This window comes from Saimiri boliviensis, chromosome 3, assembly GCF_048565385.1.
Source record: "Saimiri boliviensis isolate mSaiBol1 chromosome 3, mSaiBol1.pri, whole genome shotgun sequence".
NCBI lineage: Eukaryota > Metazoa > Chordata > Mammalia > Primates > Cebidae > Saimiri > Saimiri boliviensis.
Genome location: NC_133451.1, coordinates 139,321,995 through 139,342,777, shown reverse-complemented (window position 1 = coordinate 139,342,777; position 20,783 = coordinate 139,321,995). Strand labels below are relative to the sequence as shown.

Below are 20,783 nucleotides of genomic sequence, written 5' to 3'. Positions count from 1 at the left end.
TATAGAATATACTTTACTGACCCTACTAACTTCATAACTTAATACAAATTTTACATTCACTACCAATGATGCAAATTACATTATAAAATAGGTTTTTAAATGAAAAATCCAAGGTTCAGCCAATGATGGTATGTCCACTTTCTTTTGCAAAGCTACAGTAGTAATAACTCAATCTGTATTAATTGTAAAAATGTAGAAAACTGAATCATTAACAACTTCTGATCAGCATATGACATCCAGTTACCAGTTCTCTTGTGGACAGAAAATCCCATCCTAAAAAATGAGATATTAGTAGTCCCACTCCACATCCGGGACATATATCCATTTGGATTTTGCAGTACCCTTCCGGGTTTCTCCACAAATTACCTCTGTACTTTTCTCAGGCTCTTTCAGTTGCTCTTAGAGAAGCTTTAGGCCTCCTGTCCCTCAGTCAACCAAATGCTCATTTGTTTGCATATCTTTAATACCTGTGACACAGATCAGGCAGATTGCAAAGCCAATCATCTCTATTATCTGCCTGTAACTTGCTGAAGTGGCTTATAGAATTAAATCAAGCATTTTTAGACTGTTACCAAAGGCCTTCATATTAGACTCAACTGCCTTTCAGAAACTGTTTCTATGTTTCCTACATACCCAAAATATCAGACCAATTAGCAGATCAATAAGCATTTCCCAATGTGCCAAACATCTTTTCTGAACTTTGTTCATTTCACTTTCCTTGCTCAGAACACTCTTCCTCATTTCATCATGTCATTAATGTAATACATATTTAATTTACTATCCACTATGTTCCAAACACCATTCTAGGTTCTAGGTATAAACGAAAGAGCAAAACAGTCAAAAATTCAGGCTCTCACGAAGCTAATTTCAAGTGGGATATGACGTAATAAATCAATAAGCATAAGATACGTATGTCAGATGGTGAGTGACATAAAGAAAAATGAAGTCAGGGAGTAAGTAAAAGTGTATGGGTAAGGGGTACAGTTTTAAATAGGAAGGAGAGAGAAGACCTTACTGAGAAGGTGACATCTGAACAAAAACCTGAAAGGGATGAAGAATGAGTTCTTAAAGGTAACTAAAACAAACGCCTCAGGTGAAAGGTAAAGGAAAAGCAAAGGTGCTGAAGTATTTAAAGTATTTGAAGGACACTGAGTAGGCCCTGTTTAGGTAGAACAGAGTGAATGAAATGGCAAACAGAAGAGCTCAAGAGGTAATAGGATTGTGGAAGGGAGTTAGGTGGTGTAGGGTCTTACATTGCAAAGATTTCAGCTTATACTCAAATAGGAAACCATTTACTATATGGGGAAGACTGTAAGAACAGGTTTGAAGAAATTAAGATCAGGAATTTAGTTTTGAACATGTTACATTTCAGATACAGTTTATACATTCAAATGGAGATGTCATGGAGGGAGTCAGATATCAGGAGAAATATACAGGCTAGAGACATAATTGTGGGAGGTCTGTTAGACTCTTTTGCATCCCTTAAGATAACAGCTCAAAAATCACTTATTCTGTGAAGTCACTTGCAATCTTGTCTCCCCAAGTCAGAATTAATTTAATTTTGTTTATATCTTATTATATCACTATCTAATTTGTACTAAAAATTATTTTTTATATGCCTGTCTTTTTCATCTGGAGAGGTATGTTAACTAAATAACTATGTTTACCTTATTCTTTTAATCCTAAATGCTCTCTACTATATATTAAATATAGTAAGGAACCAATAAATGCTGGCCTAAGCACATGTGTTTTGGGGGATTTTAATTAATTTCTCGTAGTTTTCTTCTCGAAGGTAGGGAGCTAAATATCTATGACTTAACAAAACTTGCTCTTTCTTCTGTGCTACATATATACATGCAAGTCAAATTTAATCTTTCACTCTTCCTCTCTCATTTTACAAGACAAATCAATTACCAAATTCTAACAGTTACCTTCTAAATATGTCTTAAATTTATCCACATTTCTCTAGCCCCACTGCCACTACTGAATATAAGCCTTCACTGCTCCTTGCCTAATTAACAACACTGACTACCTCCACTGTGGGCCATACACAAGGGCAATACATATTTCAACACTAATCACGGTGATCTCTTAAAAGCACAAAATCTATTCATGTCACTTCTCTGCTTCAAATTCTCCAAAGTCTCCCCACTGCACCCAGAATAAAGTTCAACCACTTTATTCATAAAGCAGAAGGCCCCACATGATTGGTCCCGAATTTCCTCTTTCCTCTCCCTTCGCTTTATTTCAGATGCTGTATCCATGAGCCCACAGAGTAACTAATGTATGAAATTGCCGGGACTAGTTTTACTGTAGGTATCTCTTCTAATGCAAAAGTCCACTGAAGGCAAGAATTGTGTCATATTTGGTGCTGCATCACAACCAGGGTCTGACAGTGGATAAACAAAATTAAAGTACAACATTTTAAAAGTAAATGATATCTCAGGACTCCTCCAAACTTTTTAATCTAATTTACTTTTGTACAGTTCGTATATTTTTTTTTAATTCTTTTTTTTGTGTGTGTGTCTATGTGTGTGATTTTTTTGTACAGGTTATATTTTAATAATATATTATGTTAGACTCAGGGTTTCTAAAAAAGTATGGTTCTCCAACAATCTCCATTTCAGATCCATTTACTATTGTCCCCATTCCAAAGTAATGAACCGGGATGACGTTTATGATTCCATGTTCTAATATAGAGTAGTAATCATTTCTACAGGAGAAAAAGAAAATAATTTAAACTGCAGCAAGTTAGATTGACTGAATTTATTGACACTAAAGGTATCTAAAATGAGTAGGCTACCTCAGGAGTAGGGGGAAAAATCAATGACAATAAATTGCCTAGAAAAGCTTAGATATCCGCCCAGTATTTAGATATGTTTGCCTAGTTAAATTCATTTAAACTTCTTGAGTCTGGGTAATTTGTTAAACAAAATTTGGGCATAATAATTCAAGGTTCAGGCTGAAGAAAGTAATCTATTCTGAACCTCGGTTTCTAAATTTAAGTTAATTTTAAAGATTTAAAACACAGAATCTACTGGGAATTTTAAAATATTATTGATCACAGTGATGATTCTCCAACCCAATTTTAATACTTTCTATTTAAGTCTTCAAGATTATAGATTGTTGCTAATTGTCTGTTCATTTTTAGATGAAGGATACATCAGAAACATCATTGTTCGAAAAGGGTGAAGGCATTCTTTCTATAAGCCCAAACTATCCCTTGGTGTGATTCCAAAACAATGCCCTAAACTTGCACTGCCCAATATAGCAGCCACTAGCCATTATGGCTACTGAACTCAAAATGTGTGGCTACTTTGAACACAGATGTGTCATGTAAATAGAGATATCTTAAGAGTAAAATACCACTGGAAGACTTAGTATCAAAAAAAGTAAAATACCTAATAATTTTATATTAATTACATACTGAAATAATATCTTAGATATATATGGTTAAGATATATTATTAAAATCAATTTTACTTTTAAAAATACAACAAGATAATTTTATTACACAGGTGGTTTATATTTGTGGCTTATATTATATTTCCTTTAGAGAGTAGCTGTAAACCTCCTTAGAGAACTGATCAACACTACTGATCTGCTTCTTCAGGTGGAATAAAAACCATCATTGAGAGGTCTGATCTGAAATGGAATCACCAATGATGCAGAGAAATACAAATGAGCTGCAAAACTTTAAAAACAGTAAATTGTGCTAAAAATAAAAGATTGTTTTAGTTAAAAAAAAAGATCTCTTTCTTCTTTAAAATAAAAAGAATTAACAATTTTAGCCATTATTCATAGGAATAACCTCAATTTTTGGTAATAGTATTCTTTGAGTATTGGCAAAATATAAGAAATATGAATTTTAAGATATTAAAGTAACAGCTCCCCCTCAGTAAAAGTTAAGTTGCCAGAAATGTTATCCTATTCTTACTTTTTCTTTCTGAAAAAAACTTAAATCTTCTACATACCTTACATTTCATTTTGAGAAGATCTCACAAAAACATTTTACAGTATGTATACTATATTAATCAGGCAGGTATGCTTTAGGATTCACTCAATAAAATGATTCCTACAACCCCACCATCATATTTCACCCTCTCCTCTCTGCTGTTTAACATTTCTTTAGTATTTCTAGGAACTCCAGCAAGACAATACAAAGAAAGTTGACAATTATAACTAATAATGATTCCACCTGAAATACAATGTGATAGCTGAATGAAATATTTACATTATTACAGTAATTTAAGTATGTTCTTATACATTTATTTTTATTTATTGTAATAATTTAAATGTGCTTTCTAAGGTGTCAAAATGTAATATTTTAAAAAGAAGCAGGATCAAAACAACAACAGAGGCATGATTAAATCCCTCTTGTTTTAGAAAGACGAACCAACAGGAAGATCTTTAAATAGCCTATTCAACCTTATATTATATAGTTTCAAAGCATTTGAAAGTCACAGAGTTTTAGGGCCCCAATTAGTTGGTTACTGATATAAAAATGGAGGTAATTTATCAATGACTGATCTACTATTCTACAGATATTAGGGAATAGGGGGTGGAGAAAGAGGAGAATATTCACAATGGAGGAAAAATATCAGCAGGCTTCACAAAGTCAGTTGTAAAAAAAAAATTTTGTTCTTCCAAACATAATGAAACACACAGCTTCCTCTTATCTTTGGAACATAAGAGGGAGCTGGAATTGACTCCTTATTATTTGTTATGAAACAAGAATAATAAGAAAAATAAGGAAGAAGAAAGGTAAAGAAGAGCATGTGATTTTTTTTATGTTATAGTTGTTTTGTTTAGGTTTGTTTTTTATTTTTTTACAGGCAAGGTATTTTAAAGAATTGTTAGAGAAAATGAAACCAGACACCAACTAATTAAAGAATCTTGACAGAAAAAGGCTGAGATTCAGGAAAAAGAGAAAACAAAACTACTAGCATCTATCATATGTATCTCCAGTCCATCATATTTACTTCCAGTCCATCAAATGAACAGGAATGTCTAGGAAAGATAGAAGCAGAAAGCTAAAGATATCCACTACTGCTATTATAAAGCAGAAAAAAATAATACTCAAATTCATGAGTTAATTATTGTTTATGTTTCTAGTGGCAAACTTACAAATTATGTTAAAATTTGGTCAAGAGATGACTAACAAAAAAATTTGGAAACTTAAAAAACTCACACATAAGTCTTCAATGTGATAACAAAAGGTCAGGCTTATCAATATTTTCATTTGTGTTATTATTTCTCAAAAGAGTTATATAAGTAATTAAACAGCTTTGAGGTTAGAGGTAACAGTTAACAAAAATTATCAAATATATTAACTATTCTTATTTACTTTTTTCATTACTTTTATGGATGTTTAGACAAATTATTTACTGATGATTCTTATAGAGTATGATATATATTTTTCAAGAGTATATCAGAGTATATTATTTGTGAGATCAAAAACCCTGATAGATGTTCCAATATTTTTGCATACAATAGTATCTTCAATAAAATATCTTTCACACAAGCAATGTACTCTACAGTAAGATGTGAATACATTATGTAGACTTTAAAGTATCATACCTAAGATACTTTATCAATTATCAAGATGCAATTATCATTATACTGAAAAGATTTTTAAGTACTCTATAGCAACATACACATTACAAGTATAACTTTTCTGCTTTTGACTCCAATATTTCTCATCTGGCACTTAATTTCTCCTATATGGTATAATTATTTATGTATGTCATATATCTCCATGAAACTATAAGGAACTTGAAAACTACAGGTGTATCTCATCATGCTTAATAGATCTAACACAGTACCTTGCAGAAAGAGACATGTAAAAAAAAAAAAAGACTGTACTTCTAAGGGTAGAAGAAAAATTCTAGTAAGGATTATATTAGCTACTATGCAAAGTTTTTGATTTTTTTTATCTTTGAGCATATAGATAGAACTCATGTTTTGCTTTATTAATAATGGAATACTCTACTAAGCAAAGTCAAGTATGCAATTAGAACCAGCAGCAGGCAAAACACAATTATTTTAAGAATAGCTACATAGGATATCTAAATATCTACATCTGAGATTTTTCTCATGGTATTTTTCATACTATAATAATTTTATTCATTGAGTTTGGAATTCCAGTCAGGCATGGTGGCTCATACCTATAATCCCAGCGCTCTGGGTGGCTGAGATAGGAAGATCACTTAAGAGAGTTCAAGGCCAGCCTGGGCAATACAGGGAGATCCCATCTTTACAAAAAATAAAAAAATTAGCCTAGCATGGTGGTACATGTCTGTGGTCCCAGCTACTCAGGAGGCTGAGGTGGGAGGATCACTTGAGCCTGGAAGGTTGAGGTTGAGGCTATAGTGAGCTGTGATTGTGCTGCTGCACCTCTAACCTGAGTGACAAAGTGAGATCTTGTCTCAAAAAAAAAAAGTTTGAAATTCCATTATGCATGCTGCCTTACATCCACACTATGCACTATATATTTCCTTCAAAAAAAAAAGATTCTAAAGAGAAAGGAAAAAAAAAAACCACTCTAAAACAAGAGACAGAGAGAAAAGAGGGACAGATTGTGACAGAGGAGAGAGAGTCACTTAGAACTTACAGGGAGAGGCCAGGCATAGTGGCTCATGCCTGTAATCCCAATACTTTGAACACTTTGGGTGGCTGAGGCAGGTGGATCACTTGAGGTCAGGAGTTTAAGATCAGCCTGGCCAAAATGGTGAAACCCTTTTTCTACTTCAAAAAAAGGACCCCAAAAAAAGCTAGGCATTGTGGCAGATACCTGTAATCCCAGCTACTTGGGAGGCTGAGGCACGAGAATCACTTGAATCCAGGAGACAGAGGTTGCAGTGAGCCGAGATCACACCACTGCACTTCAACCTGAAGGACAGAGCAAAACTCCATCCCCACCTGCCCCCCTCCCCCCGAAAAAAAAGAACTTACAGTGAAAGACAAGGAAAGACAAGATAGACAGTTATAATTCTTGGCCATTTAATCAAGGATTTATCTTCTGAGTTTTATCTTTAGTAAACAGGGCTGTATGTAGGGTAGCAGATAAGATTTTCAACATTCATTCAACAAGTAATTCACTGGCAAAAACAACTATAAAACGAAACATTTCTGTACCTTAATATCAGATGTATCACGCTGACTATTTCGCCAAGCTCTGGAAACTGATGAAAAAGTTCGATCTGCATGATCAAATTTACCTCCTTGCAAATTCAGGAAATATGTTGTAAAGGGTTCCTAAAAAAAGAGCAATTAAAGAAATTCACTTGTTCCCTCATGCATAAAAATGTAGTTTTTATAGAGGCTTAGATCTAAATATTTTAATAACTAATAGGCGTTAGATAGTAATATAAACTAGGTAGAAAATGAGAATCATACCTAAATTACTAAATTAATGTTTTCAAGTTATATTTCCCTCAAAAGAATTATTTCTAAATATTTCAAAAATTTGGTGTTTGCAACATTTTCTTCAGGTAGCCTTCCTTTCCAAGAATAATTTATTAATATTGTGCAGGCATAAATTAGATGTATTTTCTTCATAGTACAGAGAATAGTCCAGTATGTAATTTTCCTATTGTTATGGCTCAATATTTAATTTATGATTAAGAAAAGAAAAATGTTTGGAAGATTTAAAAGCCTCCTCGTAGTTAAAGAACACTTAAACACATATTAGTGGATAATTGCTTGAAATTAGCTAAGCACTATAAATTACTTCTAGGATTTATGTCTGCCTGTATCATTCTAACAAGCTTTAATTAATGATGTGCTGCTAATGCTTTCCCAAAGAAATTGCTTTCTAGTAGATGAATCACCTTTCAATTTCATGGAAACATTTCTTGTTTAACCAATATATTATCAATACACGACAGCCTCAGTGTTACCAACAAACTTATTCCATTTGGGACAACTTTCCAAAATACATAAATACATGTCTGTGTAACAACATACTTAGTTCTTATTTTAATAGACTACATTTTAAAAGAATCTATGCTACAATTTATAATCTGGTAAGATAGTAGCCATCTGAAGAGGCAAATTTAAGAAAAAAGTTCATAAAATTCCAGATGAAACACTTTTAAGTCAATACAAACCAAATGAGAGACAGAGATATTTATAATTATAACTTTAATCATTTAAACTGGTTTTTTTAGTATTCAAAAAAAGATGCTGATGAGTTCTAAGTTTTGCATATCCTTCACAACACTTATTTAGTCAAGGTGTATTATTCAAATTGAACTTACTATTCTTAGTAGCCATGCAAGAACAAAACTTGCAGTTGAGTAATGAGTACCATAGTGAAACTTTGGAACTTGATCATCTTCCCATGATTCATAACGCTCTGCGAAGAATGCTGCTCTTTTTGGGTTTAGAGCTCCTATTGGCTGCCAAAAGGGAGGGGAAAAAACCAAGAATACACAAATGTAATCATCCTTCATGTCTCCTGATGATATCCTACTGGTAGGTATAAAAGTGAATTTTAAAAATATATACTATTTAAGCTGCAACACAGTATCATATCGGGGGTAAACAGAAAAGCAAATTTATTTTTCAATTCAAGTTAAACACAACATAAGTGAATGGATAGACCCATCATTTGTCCATATATCTAGTTTTTGTGGAACATAGGTATTTAATCATCCCATAACAAGCATCACATAAAGACAATTACATGAGGTGAGTATCATCTATACACCACTTTGGAAAGCACCTACAAAACCTCATTTAGTTAATTAGAAGCAACAACAAGAAACAGAATCTTAAAGCTGAAGGACTGACTTATAATGGATTCTTAGAAGAGGATGAAACAAAGCTGGGAGAAAGGTGAGATAGAGTACAAGGAAGAAACTATGGGAAAACACGACTAAGATATAACTAGAAATTTCTACTAGTGGGAGTGAAACCAGAAGTCAGAGGATAAAAATATGTGTGCAAATGCATGTTTCACTCACACTGGTAGAAATTTCTAGTTATATCTTAGAGTTTTTATATGCCTGCATTAACTATATATATTAACTATATATAGTTATATAATACATATAATACATAGTTAATATATAGTTATTTATGTTATAAAATATTATATATTTTATCCACTTTTTTATATAACATATACATTGTTATATAATATATAGTTTATATATATAGTTAATGCAAGCAAATATAAATAAATATAAAATATAAATATTTTATATAACATATGTTATATAAAAAAGGAAATTAGAGGATAAAAATATGCCTACATACTTAATGTTTTATTCTCTAACTTCTTTCTTTATTTTATACATATAAAATAAAGACTAGTAGACAGATTATGAGCATATACTGGAAAATAGTACTTTATAGCAGAGGTCCCAGAGCAGTATAGTAACATGGTAAAAACCCTGAGCTCTCTGGAATGAATAACCTTCATTCAGAAGGTTGTTTTGGAAGATAAAAATGAGTAGGCACATTAAAGTCTAACAAACTATTACTGACAATATTCAATGAATGCTAACTATGGTTTTTAAGATAATCTTTTAGAATTTGGATAAAAGAGTTTGAATGAAATAATTGCCTTTAGCCCACTGCTCAGCATAAGATAAAGCTTAATAAATGTTAGTTGGTACCTGTATATTTATTTTTGCTACTGCTGCTGTCATTTAGGTAATACATGAAATCCATTAAATAGCACACCAAATCCTGTGTGATTATGCATATGCAGGTACATTTCCTTACAAAGACATAGAGAATACGTTTGAGAGTCTCAAAGGAGTCTAAGGCTCAAAGAATGTTAAGATCAACTGCTTTAAGTAATAATTCATTCTCTAAAAACATTCTGATCTCTAGAAAAATCTCTATTCCTTATTCAAAATGTAAGAACCCATTCACTGAAAAAGATATGATATATAAGATTACTTCTTTTAATAAGATACAGAGGCCAGGTGCAGTGGTTCACACCTATAATCCCAGTGCTTTGGGAGATCGAAGAGGAGATCCTTTGAGTCCTGGAGTTGAAGAGCAGTCTGTGCAACATAATGAGATCTTGTTTCTACAAAACCTTTAAAAATCAGTTGGGCATAGTGGCATGTGCCTGTAGTCCCAGCTACTTGGGAGGCTGAGGTAGGAGAATTGCAGGAGCCCAGGCACCTTAAAGCCTGCAGTGAGCTACGATCGTGCCACTGTACTCCATCCTGGGTGACAAAGAGAGTCCCTATCTCTAAATAAATAAATACTTTATTTAAAAAAGATACAAAACAGTGTTTAGCCTTATGTCATTTATGAACACCTCTGAGTTGATCACTCCTTATTTATAAGAGAAAGAAAATATCTGATGATTTGTGGAGAAAATGTTAAAATAAGTAAGTCAAAAATACTGGTTTAAAATGGATGTATTGAGAAATACTGTTCAAACCAGTTTTTAAACTGCTTTTCACATTATATAATTTTTTTTTTCAATAGACAGGGGGTTTCTCCATGTTGGTCAGGCGGGTCTCAAACTCCCGACCTCAGGTAATCCACCTGCCTCAGCCTCCCAAAGTGCTAGGATTACAGCCACCATGTAATAAGCCACCGTGCCCAGCCCACATTATATAATTTTAAGCAACATCTTAAATTTATCATTTTGGTAACCTTTATTAAATTGTTCATTATTTTTTCAAGGCTATTTATTTTTGGCATCACTCTCTTTCAATAGCTTGGTTTTAATAAATATTATTATATTTTAAGGCATTTTTTACTTTACAAGCAAAATTTTAAAAATCTTTAGTTGACCATTTTACATCATAGTAAACAAAGTCAAAATACTATCTTTTAAAGCATTAGTTTCTTTACAAAAGAATCATATCTGACTTACTAAATATATGCCAGTTAAGAATGGAGCTGACTCCAAGGATTCTTTCTTTGTTACAGAACCAATTTGAAATGCCTTTAAATGTATTTTAGTTGCTGCCCCTAAAGAATGAGCCATGCAAAAGAAAAGGGAAAAGAAAGAAAATCACTAGAAGACAAATTATATGAATTAAAAATAGAATCAATGCTCCTTTTGTATGGTTCTGCAGCATATTAAGTATTCACTTTATCTGCTCCTATTTTTATTACTCTCCAAATGAGTAACCCCCAAAATCAATAGTTATAGAATCACGTTTCTTGAATATAATGCTAAAACCAATTAGGATTGATTTCACTAGCATCTGAAAAAAAATGGCATCTTGCAGAGATCCATATTGGTGGAACCCACAGTATTGATTTTGGCTGTTATTGTTACAGTGGTTTCTGAAGCCTGCTATAGGACAGCTATCAAGACATACCACATTTATTTGCAAGCATATAAAAAAGAAGTCCTCAAATAAAAGAAAGTTAAAAAAAAAAAAAAAAAAAAAAGACCAGTGGAGCTGTGCAATGACAATGATACACTATCAGCTTACTCAGAGAAGTTACAGTGGGAATACACACATTGAATTATACATTACGCGAAAGCACTGATTTATTGTGGTAATAACATCCACCTCATTAAAAGATTCTGCTTTGCTGCAGTTGGAAGGCTACATATTGTTTACTGCTATAAATTAATGGCAGTGCAAAGAAGACTGTGGAACCATCCTAACAATAGATCTGTAATGACAGTGCTGTATATCACAGCTTCCTCAGCAGCTTCATAATAAAATGGAGACAATGTATTGAGCTAATACATTCTACCATGCTAGCCCATATTTTTCTGACAACTGATTTAAAAGATGAGCTGAATTCAACTATGTTATAATGCTGCAAAACATTTAACTAAGCAAGAGTCAGTGATATACCAAAGTGCACCATAGCATTTTTAAAACATTGTCTAAATCAGCATTTCAAGATGTTTATTCATCTCTGTAAAAGAACTAAAAGTAAATGCTGATGGTTCCTCTTACTTACATAGTGTATTAAGTCACAACTGTAAGTCAGTTCGGGAAGACGCCAGCACCATCATCCTATAGAGAGCCTACTGTATAATTTAACAAGCCTGACAAATTATTTTTCTTAAAAAGCAGCATTTTAAAGGAAAGTGACTCAAAAGATTGGCCATTAAAAACACTCATAATTTCTTGGAAAAAAAATCAGTAAAAACAAGTATTGACTAGAGAATATAAAAAGTGGTATAATTTCAGGTAAACACAAATAGCTTTAGAATCCAGAAAAATTTAAACACTACAAAAGGCTAACAAATAAATAAATTACAGAAGGTTTTCTTAATTCTACAAAATAAGAAAAAGACCTCAATCAAAATAGAGTGAAAAATAAGTTTAAGTAAAATAGAATAGAATAATTTAAAATTTAGAGTATTAGGTCTAACAACAAAATAATATGTTAAAAATAGAAATAAAAGCCAAGTGTGGTGGCTCATGCCTGTAATCCCAGCATTTTGTAAGGCCGAAGCAGGAAGATCACTTGAGCCTAGGAGTTTAAGACCAGCCTAGGCAACATGGTGAGATCCTGTCTCTATAAAAAAATCAGAAATCACCTGACCATGGTGGTGTGTGCCTGTAGTTTCAGCTACTTGGAAGGATCGCTTGAGCCCAGGAGGTTGAGGCTACAGTGAGTAATCATGCCACTATACTTAGCCTGGGTGACAGGTGGCACCCTGTTTCAAAAAAGCAAAACAAAACAAATAGAAATAAAAACTTAAAGTAGGAAAGACAAATTTTAAAAAACTAAAATTCTTGAAAATGGTATGAATAGCCAAAAATTACTGTATTTGGAATATTTTAATAATTTTACAAATAGCAAAGTTGATATCTGTGGTAGAGTGATAAGTATTCTGCTTATGAGATAGTAATGATATCTTTCAAAACAAGATATGCAAAATGAAACTTTTAAAATTAGTTTTGTAGGAAGACTGTAATTAAAAAAGCATTTTTTGTTACCTTGAGAAGTAATTTTACTAGTTAACAAAATGCCTGCATGTAAAGTGACCAGTTCAGTATCTGGTACATAATAATAATTATAATTATTATTATTTTTCAGGTTATTTGATGAAGAATATTTAATTTAAAAAAGGTACTAAGTAAGTCTGATGAAATTAATGGGGTCTGTTAGGAAAGATCGTGATTAAATATCACAATCCTCTAAAGACAAAGCAGTATAAGAACATACAGTACTGTGCATGATGGTTTAAAAACAACATAGTGGAAGATGATTATTAGTTGCTTGATATTTCTTATGCTTTTCATAGTAAAATTTGTTTAAAAATAATGTAGTGGAAGATGATTATCAGTTGCTTGATATTTCTTATGCTTGAATTAACAGATTCCTTTAAAAGCACATAACAGACTTCGGTCTAATTAGTAAAAGCTGTAAAAAGAAAAGGTACTTTTTTTCTTTCTTTATTAAAATTTTAGGAACTCTTACCTGAAGTTATCTAATTAAGAATATATCCAGCTTACATTTTGTAACTTATAAAACAGTATTATGCATTCTAACAATAAATAGGTAATCTAGATATTTCTACTTTAATAATAAAGAAATGGGTTGAGTAATCTAGCTCAAAATCAACAAAAATCTGGAAGATTCAAATCTAGTATTCAAAACCCCTTCTCTGGGCCATGTTATGTATTTAAAACTATTGTATTACAAGTTGGTTTTCCTAATTTCAAAATTTGCTATAATTTTAAAAAATTTTCTTTGCTTAGTAGGTTGGTTTAAAGGCCAATATATGTAAAGCACTTAGAAGAGTTCCTGGTAAACACAAAAAAATACTTAACAAGTGTAGATGCTATTCATGTGGGTATTGCCATGACTATTCCTCCTTTCCTTTTGAAATTTATATATAAATGGTTACAATTTGTATCAACCTTTCAGAAGTGAAGTTCCAAACTACTGGACCATACTTACAGGTATGCAAGGTAAGAAAGTTCTGGGAAATTGGCAAGAAGTCTCAGATTTTCTACAAGGCAGAGATTTGTTTGTGTTTGCTAACTTCTCTTTTAAAACCCAAAATCTCAAGGGAGTTTTTCACACCTTTCTGTAAAGGCTTTCTTTGGAAAATCATTAAACCCCAAAGTTTGGAAATAAGAAGCAGAAAAAATTAGGGTTAAAGAAAAGGAAATAAAAGATGACTGTAAAGCAAAATACTAAGAAATAGAGTGCTTGGAAATGCTAAAGGATAATATTTCATAAAGATACATTTTGTGGGTATACAGAGCAGTGAAGAAAATATGTCAAAAGTGAAAAGAGGCTCAGGACGGGGAGGCAAAACAGCAGGACTACTTTAATTTATTATTGATATTTTTTAAATATCAATAATCCTGCTTAGGATCCTGATGACTGGCTGAAAGGCATCTGCCAATGTCATCTTCATTTGATATGACTGGGAAATTGGAAACATCCTTTAATTTCGTGATGACAGATAAAGCCTGCCTTACAGTGCTGAAGAAGGTGTACGCAATTAGAGGTTATATGTTATTTCATTCTTCCCTAAAAGTAGAGTAGGGCAAAGGAAATAGAAAAACACTGCAAAGAAAGGGGGTGGGAAACTAGCAAGGAATAGAATACAATGGCTGAATTCAGTGTTCTTTTACGGACTCTGTTATTAAAATGTCAGGTTAAAGGACAGAATATCACCAAGCATGAGGTATCTGATATATATTAGCAGATTTTTAAAAATTTCAAATTCAGAGAATAAAAGAGGATACATTATCAGGAAATGTTACATCGTAAAAGACAGTCATTCTTGATTAGGAAATAATGATTTGGCTTGATAAGACTCCAATAAAAAACTATGATACATATGTCAAAGGGGTCATTTTAACTGGTGACAATGCTACCATTTGCTGAATATAAGCAAAGGTTCGGTTCTATGAGTTTCACATAAATCAACTCATTATCTTTACAGCAACTCCTTAATACACAGAACAATTAGCATCCCCAATTTGCAGGTGAAAAAAACAGTTTAGGAGAAAGTCAGTGACCATCAACTGTCAGCCACTGGCAGCAGCAAGATTAAAAGCCACTTCCAACCAAACTGACGAGCAAATCTCAGAGTGATTTGGGTTGTGTGGACTGATGAAAATATTGGTGCAGTCCTCTGCAAGGCCATTAGAATCCTTTCATGCAAGCTTCAGATTAAATGCTCTTTTGAAAAAATGCTATTAGTTTTTATCCCGACCTATATAATGTCTGTGGATACCACTATAGAAGAAGGCATCAAAAATGAATTTTTTTTAAAAAGCATATTTTATTTTGGGGAAGGCAAAAATATTCTTGGCAAAAATAGCCTTTTAAAAAAAGCAAACAAAAAAGGTAAATGTTATCACCAACATTTATTGCCTCATCTTCCTTTAAACTTTTCTATTTGTACAGCCACATCTGTGAACCCAAATGGGAGCCTTTAATTTTCTGTGTCGCTGAGGCTTTTTAGAGAAGCCAATGAGTTTGATTCGCAGTGTCTCCAACACCTGCCTTCCTCAGACACCATTCTAGTGAAAATAAATAAATAAATAAATAAATAAATAAATAAATAAATAAATAAATAGTGTCTGTCATTTCAGCAACACTACCACTGTCAGAGGGTGTAGTAACTATTTTGTTTCAATTGTAGCAGCTCTTTTATCTAAATGACAAGTATAACAAGCAGCCTGATCAGCATTTTCACTCAACCTTGGCTTTTAGGGTATTTCATTATATGGTATATATGGCTGAAATGGTTTGGCACTCACATGCTCTAGATTTTATTTAATACTGTCAAGAAAAAAATTTCATCAGCACACCACTGTGGCTTTTAGAGTTAACAAATAAGCACTTTTGTTTTCAAGTACCAGAGCACTTTTTAATCCCTTGAAAACATACTTTCTTACAAGTGGCATGAAATATATACTCACTACACCATTTCAATTTAACAAACACATCTTGGGAAAAAGAAAGTATTCCATTTTACTTATTGTGCCTATGTAGAATCTAAATCATTGCAAATGCTTACAATTATAGATTCACTAGTGATGTCTTCACAGTTCTGTTATTCAGCTACACAGTAAGTGTTAAGTAATTTTTCTATAGGTATTTATCTCATTTTGAGAAAGTCACATAAACCGTTAAAAATAATCTATTAATCCAATGCCATTGCTGAGCTAAATGCCTACAACGACCCAATAAACAGTCCAAAAAAATCCAAGGATAATTAATAAAAATGTTTTAAGCAATTATGAAAATGATAAACAATAAAGAATGTGGATACAACAAAATCTATCCATTTGCAGATATATTCATCTGCCCACTTGAAAAACCAGTTAAGGCTGGGCGTGGTGGCTCACGCTTGTAATCCCAGCACTTTGGGAGGCCGAGGCGGGTGGATCACAAGGTCAAGAGATCAAGACCATCTCGGTAAACATGGTGAAACCCCGTCTCTACTAAAATACAAAAATTAGCTGGGCATGGTGGCGCATGCCTGTAGTCCCAGCTACGCAGGAGGCTGAGGCAGGAGAATTGCTTGAAGCTGGGAGCCGGAAGTTGCAGTGAGCAGAGATGGCGCCATTGCCCTCCAGCCTGGGTAACAAGAGCGAAACTCCGTCTCAAAAAAAAAAAAAGAAAAAAAAAAGAAAAACCAGTTAAGACCACTAAAATCAAATAAATCTATGTGTTTCAAAGATAGGTTACTAGTAGTATACATATCAACATTCTGCTAGCTTCTATAAACCAGAAACATAAAACAAAATTGGGAACTACTTGAGAAACACTCAGGTTTTGAAATTCATTTTCTATTTGCTTTGAAAGTCATCTGAATATAACAAAACTAGTTTTAATATCAGAAACTGTATATATATTAATCACACATATATTATATAATATATAATATGTGTGTGATTATATAATATATAACATAAAATATGTGTGATTCTATAATATATAATTATCATATATTTATATAATATATATTATATAATTATATATATAATTATATAGAATCAAATATAATTATAATATATATTATAGTATATAGTCATACATATATAATTATATATTATATAATATATATGTTGGGATACTCATCAATATAGAAAACATATATGTATTACATATATGTATGTATATATTATATAATATATATACTATGTATACAGTTTCTGAAATTATATATAATACATGTTATATTATATATTATAATATAATTATATATTATAGAATCACACATTTAATATATTATATTATATAATCACACATATATAATTATATATTATAATTTTAGGCATTTTAAAACTATAGTGGACTGCAAATATCAACCAGGGAGATAAAATACTGTTTGGCAAATGTAAATGTGCCTATGTGGTGGCTGGCTTTCAGGAGAAACAGGGCAACTGAAATCAATTGAATGAGATAATCTCTAATGATTCCATAATTGCAACAGAAGAGACTCTAATAATTCTCATGACTTAAGAATAGTCATGGGTCATACAAAACAGCTGGTAAATGTTGATAACACTTTTGGAGTTGATTATTAGCAATATGAGGCCTGACAGGCAGTTACATTGCAGTAGTATTCCTAGAAAAAGCCCAGACCTGGCAAGAAAGGTCAATGATATTCAATCTCTAAGACAATCCCCAAAATGAAACCCTTATACCAAAAAGTAGACTCTGCCAAAATAGTCCATCCCCTGTATGGTCCTCCCCAGTGCTGCACTCAAGGTAAGGAAAATACCCTAGGTGAATAAAACTGGAGAAGCCAGATTGCTGACCAAAAAACTTGCTCCATTGCTGGAGAGATGAGTCAAAACATAAAGGCCAGTTCGATTCACAAGTGCTGTCTAAAATTTACCTTATTTCCCTGTGCAAGAGGATATGTTGGGATAGTCATCAACACAGAAAACTTACATTTTACCCTTCTTCAAATGAAAATTTTATTGCACTTTTCCCTCTACAACTATATATCTGATCTATTTGGTGGGGGTGATTAAATTTAATCATTTAATTGTATTACAGTGCTGATCAGTATTTATGAGGGACTAGAAGTAAGCCAGTGAAGCTCGAATTTAGAAACCACTGTAACCACAATAGCTGAACAGGGTTTTGGGCTGATTCTAGAATTTAAGACCAAAAAAAAGTAGCATAAAAATATAACAAAAATTCTTTATTCAGTTTGTAAGTTACTACCTTCCCGTATCAACTGGAAAAAAAAATAACCCCATGCAACATAAACCATATGAGATTGTTAATTTTATGTGTCAGCTTGACTGTACGACAGGGTGCACAGATGAAACATTATTTCTTGGTATGTCTGTGAGGATGTTTTCAGATGAGATTAGCTTTTAAACTGGTGGACTCAGTATAGTAGATTTCCTTCTCCAATGTGGATGGGCATCGTCCAATCTGTTGAGGGTCTGGTTAGAACAAAATGCAGTGGAAGAAGGAATTTGCCCTTTTTTTCTTGTCTCACTGCTGAAGCTGAGACAGCTCATATCATCTTTTCCTGCTGTCAGAATGGGATTGACAACATCAGCTCCACTGGCTCTCAGATCGTTAGACCCACAGTGAATTACACCATCAGCTTTCCAGGGTCTCCTGTCTGCAGATGGCAGACTGTGGAACTTCTCAGCCTCCCTAATCATATCAGCCAATTTCCCATGATAAATATCTTTTTAGATACAAATATATAGATATCTCTTATTGGTTCTGTTTCTCTAGAGAACCCTACGATACCATGTCAAGAGGAAATAAAATTGATTCATAAGGTAAATACAGAGTATCTCTTCATATTTTAATTTGAGCTCAACATTGAGATTACAGTCACTTATAAAATAGAACATAAACTTTTATAAACTATCTCACTCTGGTAATAGATAGCAACTATGGTTCCACCATCCACACTCCTTTTCCCAAATGAAGCACTTTTTTTAAAAAGACTAAAATTTGACATAATTTAAGAAGCTCATTTACAAAAGTGATTTAACAACATGTGGATGTCAAAGGACGCACTAGACAATTCTTGGAAAGAAAAAGCCTAACAAGTCCATTAACCATGTATCCAAGATGGGTAATTTCATATTTAAAAAGCTAGGTTGACTATTTCCTACTAAAAGGAATCAGAGGCTCTTAAATTACTGATTCTAATTCTGGGGCAGGGAATATACAAAATAGCTTGGGACACGTTGTGCCAGAAGGCAAAGGATCTGTCAAATATTAACGAGATTTTATCTAAGGAACATAAGATCCTTCTTGAAGAGAACTCACTGGACAAAGTCGTGGCAATTTCAGTATCACAAAGAATAATGCAGTTCTACTTTCATGTAAAATGTGGAAAGTATCATGGAATGTTGCTCCCATTGTAACAACAATAAAAAGACTATAACCATTTTTGTACTAATCAGAGAGGTGAGATAAAACACAACCAAATGAAGTGAATCCCAAAAAGTTACAGGCCTCTTCAATGAGAGATGGTACAAACTGCTATAATTTTGGCAAAGCACGGGAGAAAGAGATAGTCAACATGTAAGTACGTAAGAGGGTGGCCCGGAACGGTGGCTCATGCCTGTAATCCAGCACTTTGGAAGGCTGAGGTGGGTGAATCACTGGAGGTCAAGAGTTTGAGACCAACCCAGCCAACACGGTGAATCCCCATCTCTACTAAAAATACAAAAATTAGCCAGGCATGGCAGCAGGCACGTTCACAGGTGCCTACTCGGGAGGCTACTTGGGAGGCTACTCAGGAGGCTGAGGCAGAAGAACTGCTTGAATCCAGAAGGCAGAGGTTGCAGTGAGCCAAGATCATGCCCTTGTACTCAAGCATAAGTGTAAGAGTGAAATTGCATCTCAAATTAAAAAAAGAAAAGAAAAGAAAAGAAAAAGTAGTAAGAAAAATCTGCTAAAATTTATAAAGATTTTCAAAATATCAATATTGGGTGAATAGATCAACTTAGAAACACAAGGGAGTTTGCACACACTTGTAAGCTCTTCTCGACGGGCTTCTATAGGTTGCTCATGAGAGAAAATATGAGTGAGGCAAGGTAGACAACCAGAGAGTGGCTAAGTGACAGAGGCACACAGGATATGATTTACTGCTACTGGGAATGGCAACAAAACAGGATCTCCTTCCCCTAATATTTCTCTTATAGGAATCAAAATCCTTGAGCTGATGGGGAAGAATACCAAACTCTCTCATCGCAGTGACTCGACAAATATCAACTTGCATATGGGGGAAGAGTAGAAGCAAAACTAATCTACTGCAGGAAGAGGAATGGAAAACCCTGAGTGCCACCCACCCCCCAGGACCCAGGCAAAGATCCACTGATTCTGAAGTAGGGTAAAAGCAAAAGCCCTTTCAGGGAGAGGTGCCCTGCGCCGATGCAAAGAGGTCTGCTACTACTGGGAGAAGGATAGAGAATTCTTTCCTGTGACACACACAAGGCAGAGTTTGGACACCATGATGGGAAGAGGCAGGAACGATGAGAAGGCCCATCCCTGAGGACCATTTAAGTGGGGTCTACTTAAGAATGAGGATGCATTAGGAGAACCGAGGAGCTACTCTGTCTACCCCCTGTAAGCCTGGCACTGTTTTACCAACAACAACCTCTTTCTGGGAAAACAAAACAAAACAGAAAAGTAGATAGAAAAATGCCTCCGTGACACAGGCATAGAGGGTCCACTAGAGCGTAGAACAAGAACAGTGAGAAAAACATCCACCATTTAGGCCAAATTCTTACAGGGAAATTTGAAGTTTGGACTGTATTTAAGGTAATGAAAACAATAAGAAACCTAACTAAGCTTATCTATTGACTAGATTGACTGAATTCCCCAAACTAACTGCCTGACATAAGCAGCTTATATTTC

At 33.4% G+C, this 20,783-nt stretch overlaps 1 protein-coding gene across 4 annotated transcripts in view; it reads right to left on the bottom strand.

Moving 5' to 3' along the window:
• LRBA (LPS responsive beige-like anchor protein) overlaps positions 1 to 20,783 on the bottom strand; it is a 746,578-nt gene that overhangs the window by 168,166 nt on the left and 557,629 nt on the right. For all 4 annotated transcript variants that reach the window (XM_074396837.1, XM_074396836.1, XM_010338615.3 and 1 more), the window contains 2 exons: positions 8,261 to 8,401; positions 7,137 to 7,256 (listed from right to left, as the gene is read on the bottom strand). In XM_074396837.1, the coding sequence (XP_074252938.1) occupies positions 7,137 to 7,256; positions 8,261 to 8,401 (261 nt within the window). The remainder of the gene's footprint in view (positions 1 to 7,136; positions 7,257 to 8,260; positions 8,402 to 20,783) is intronic.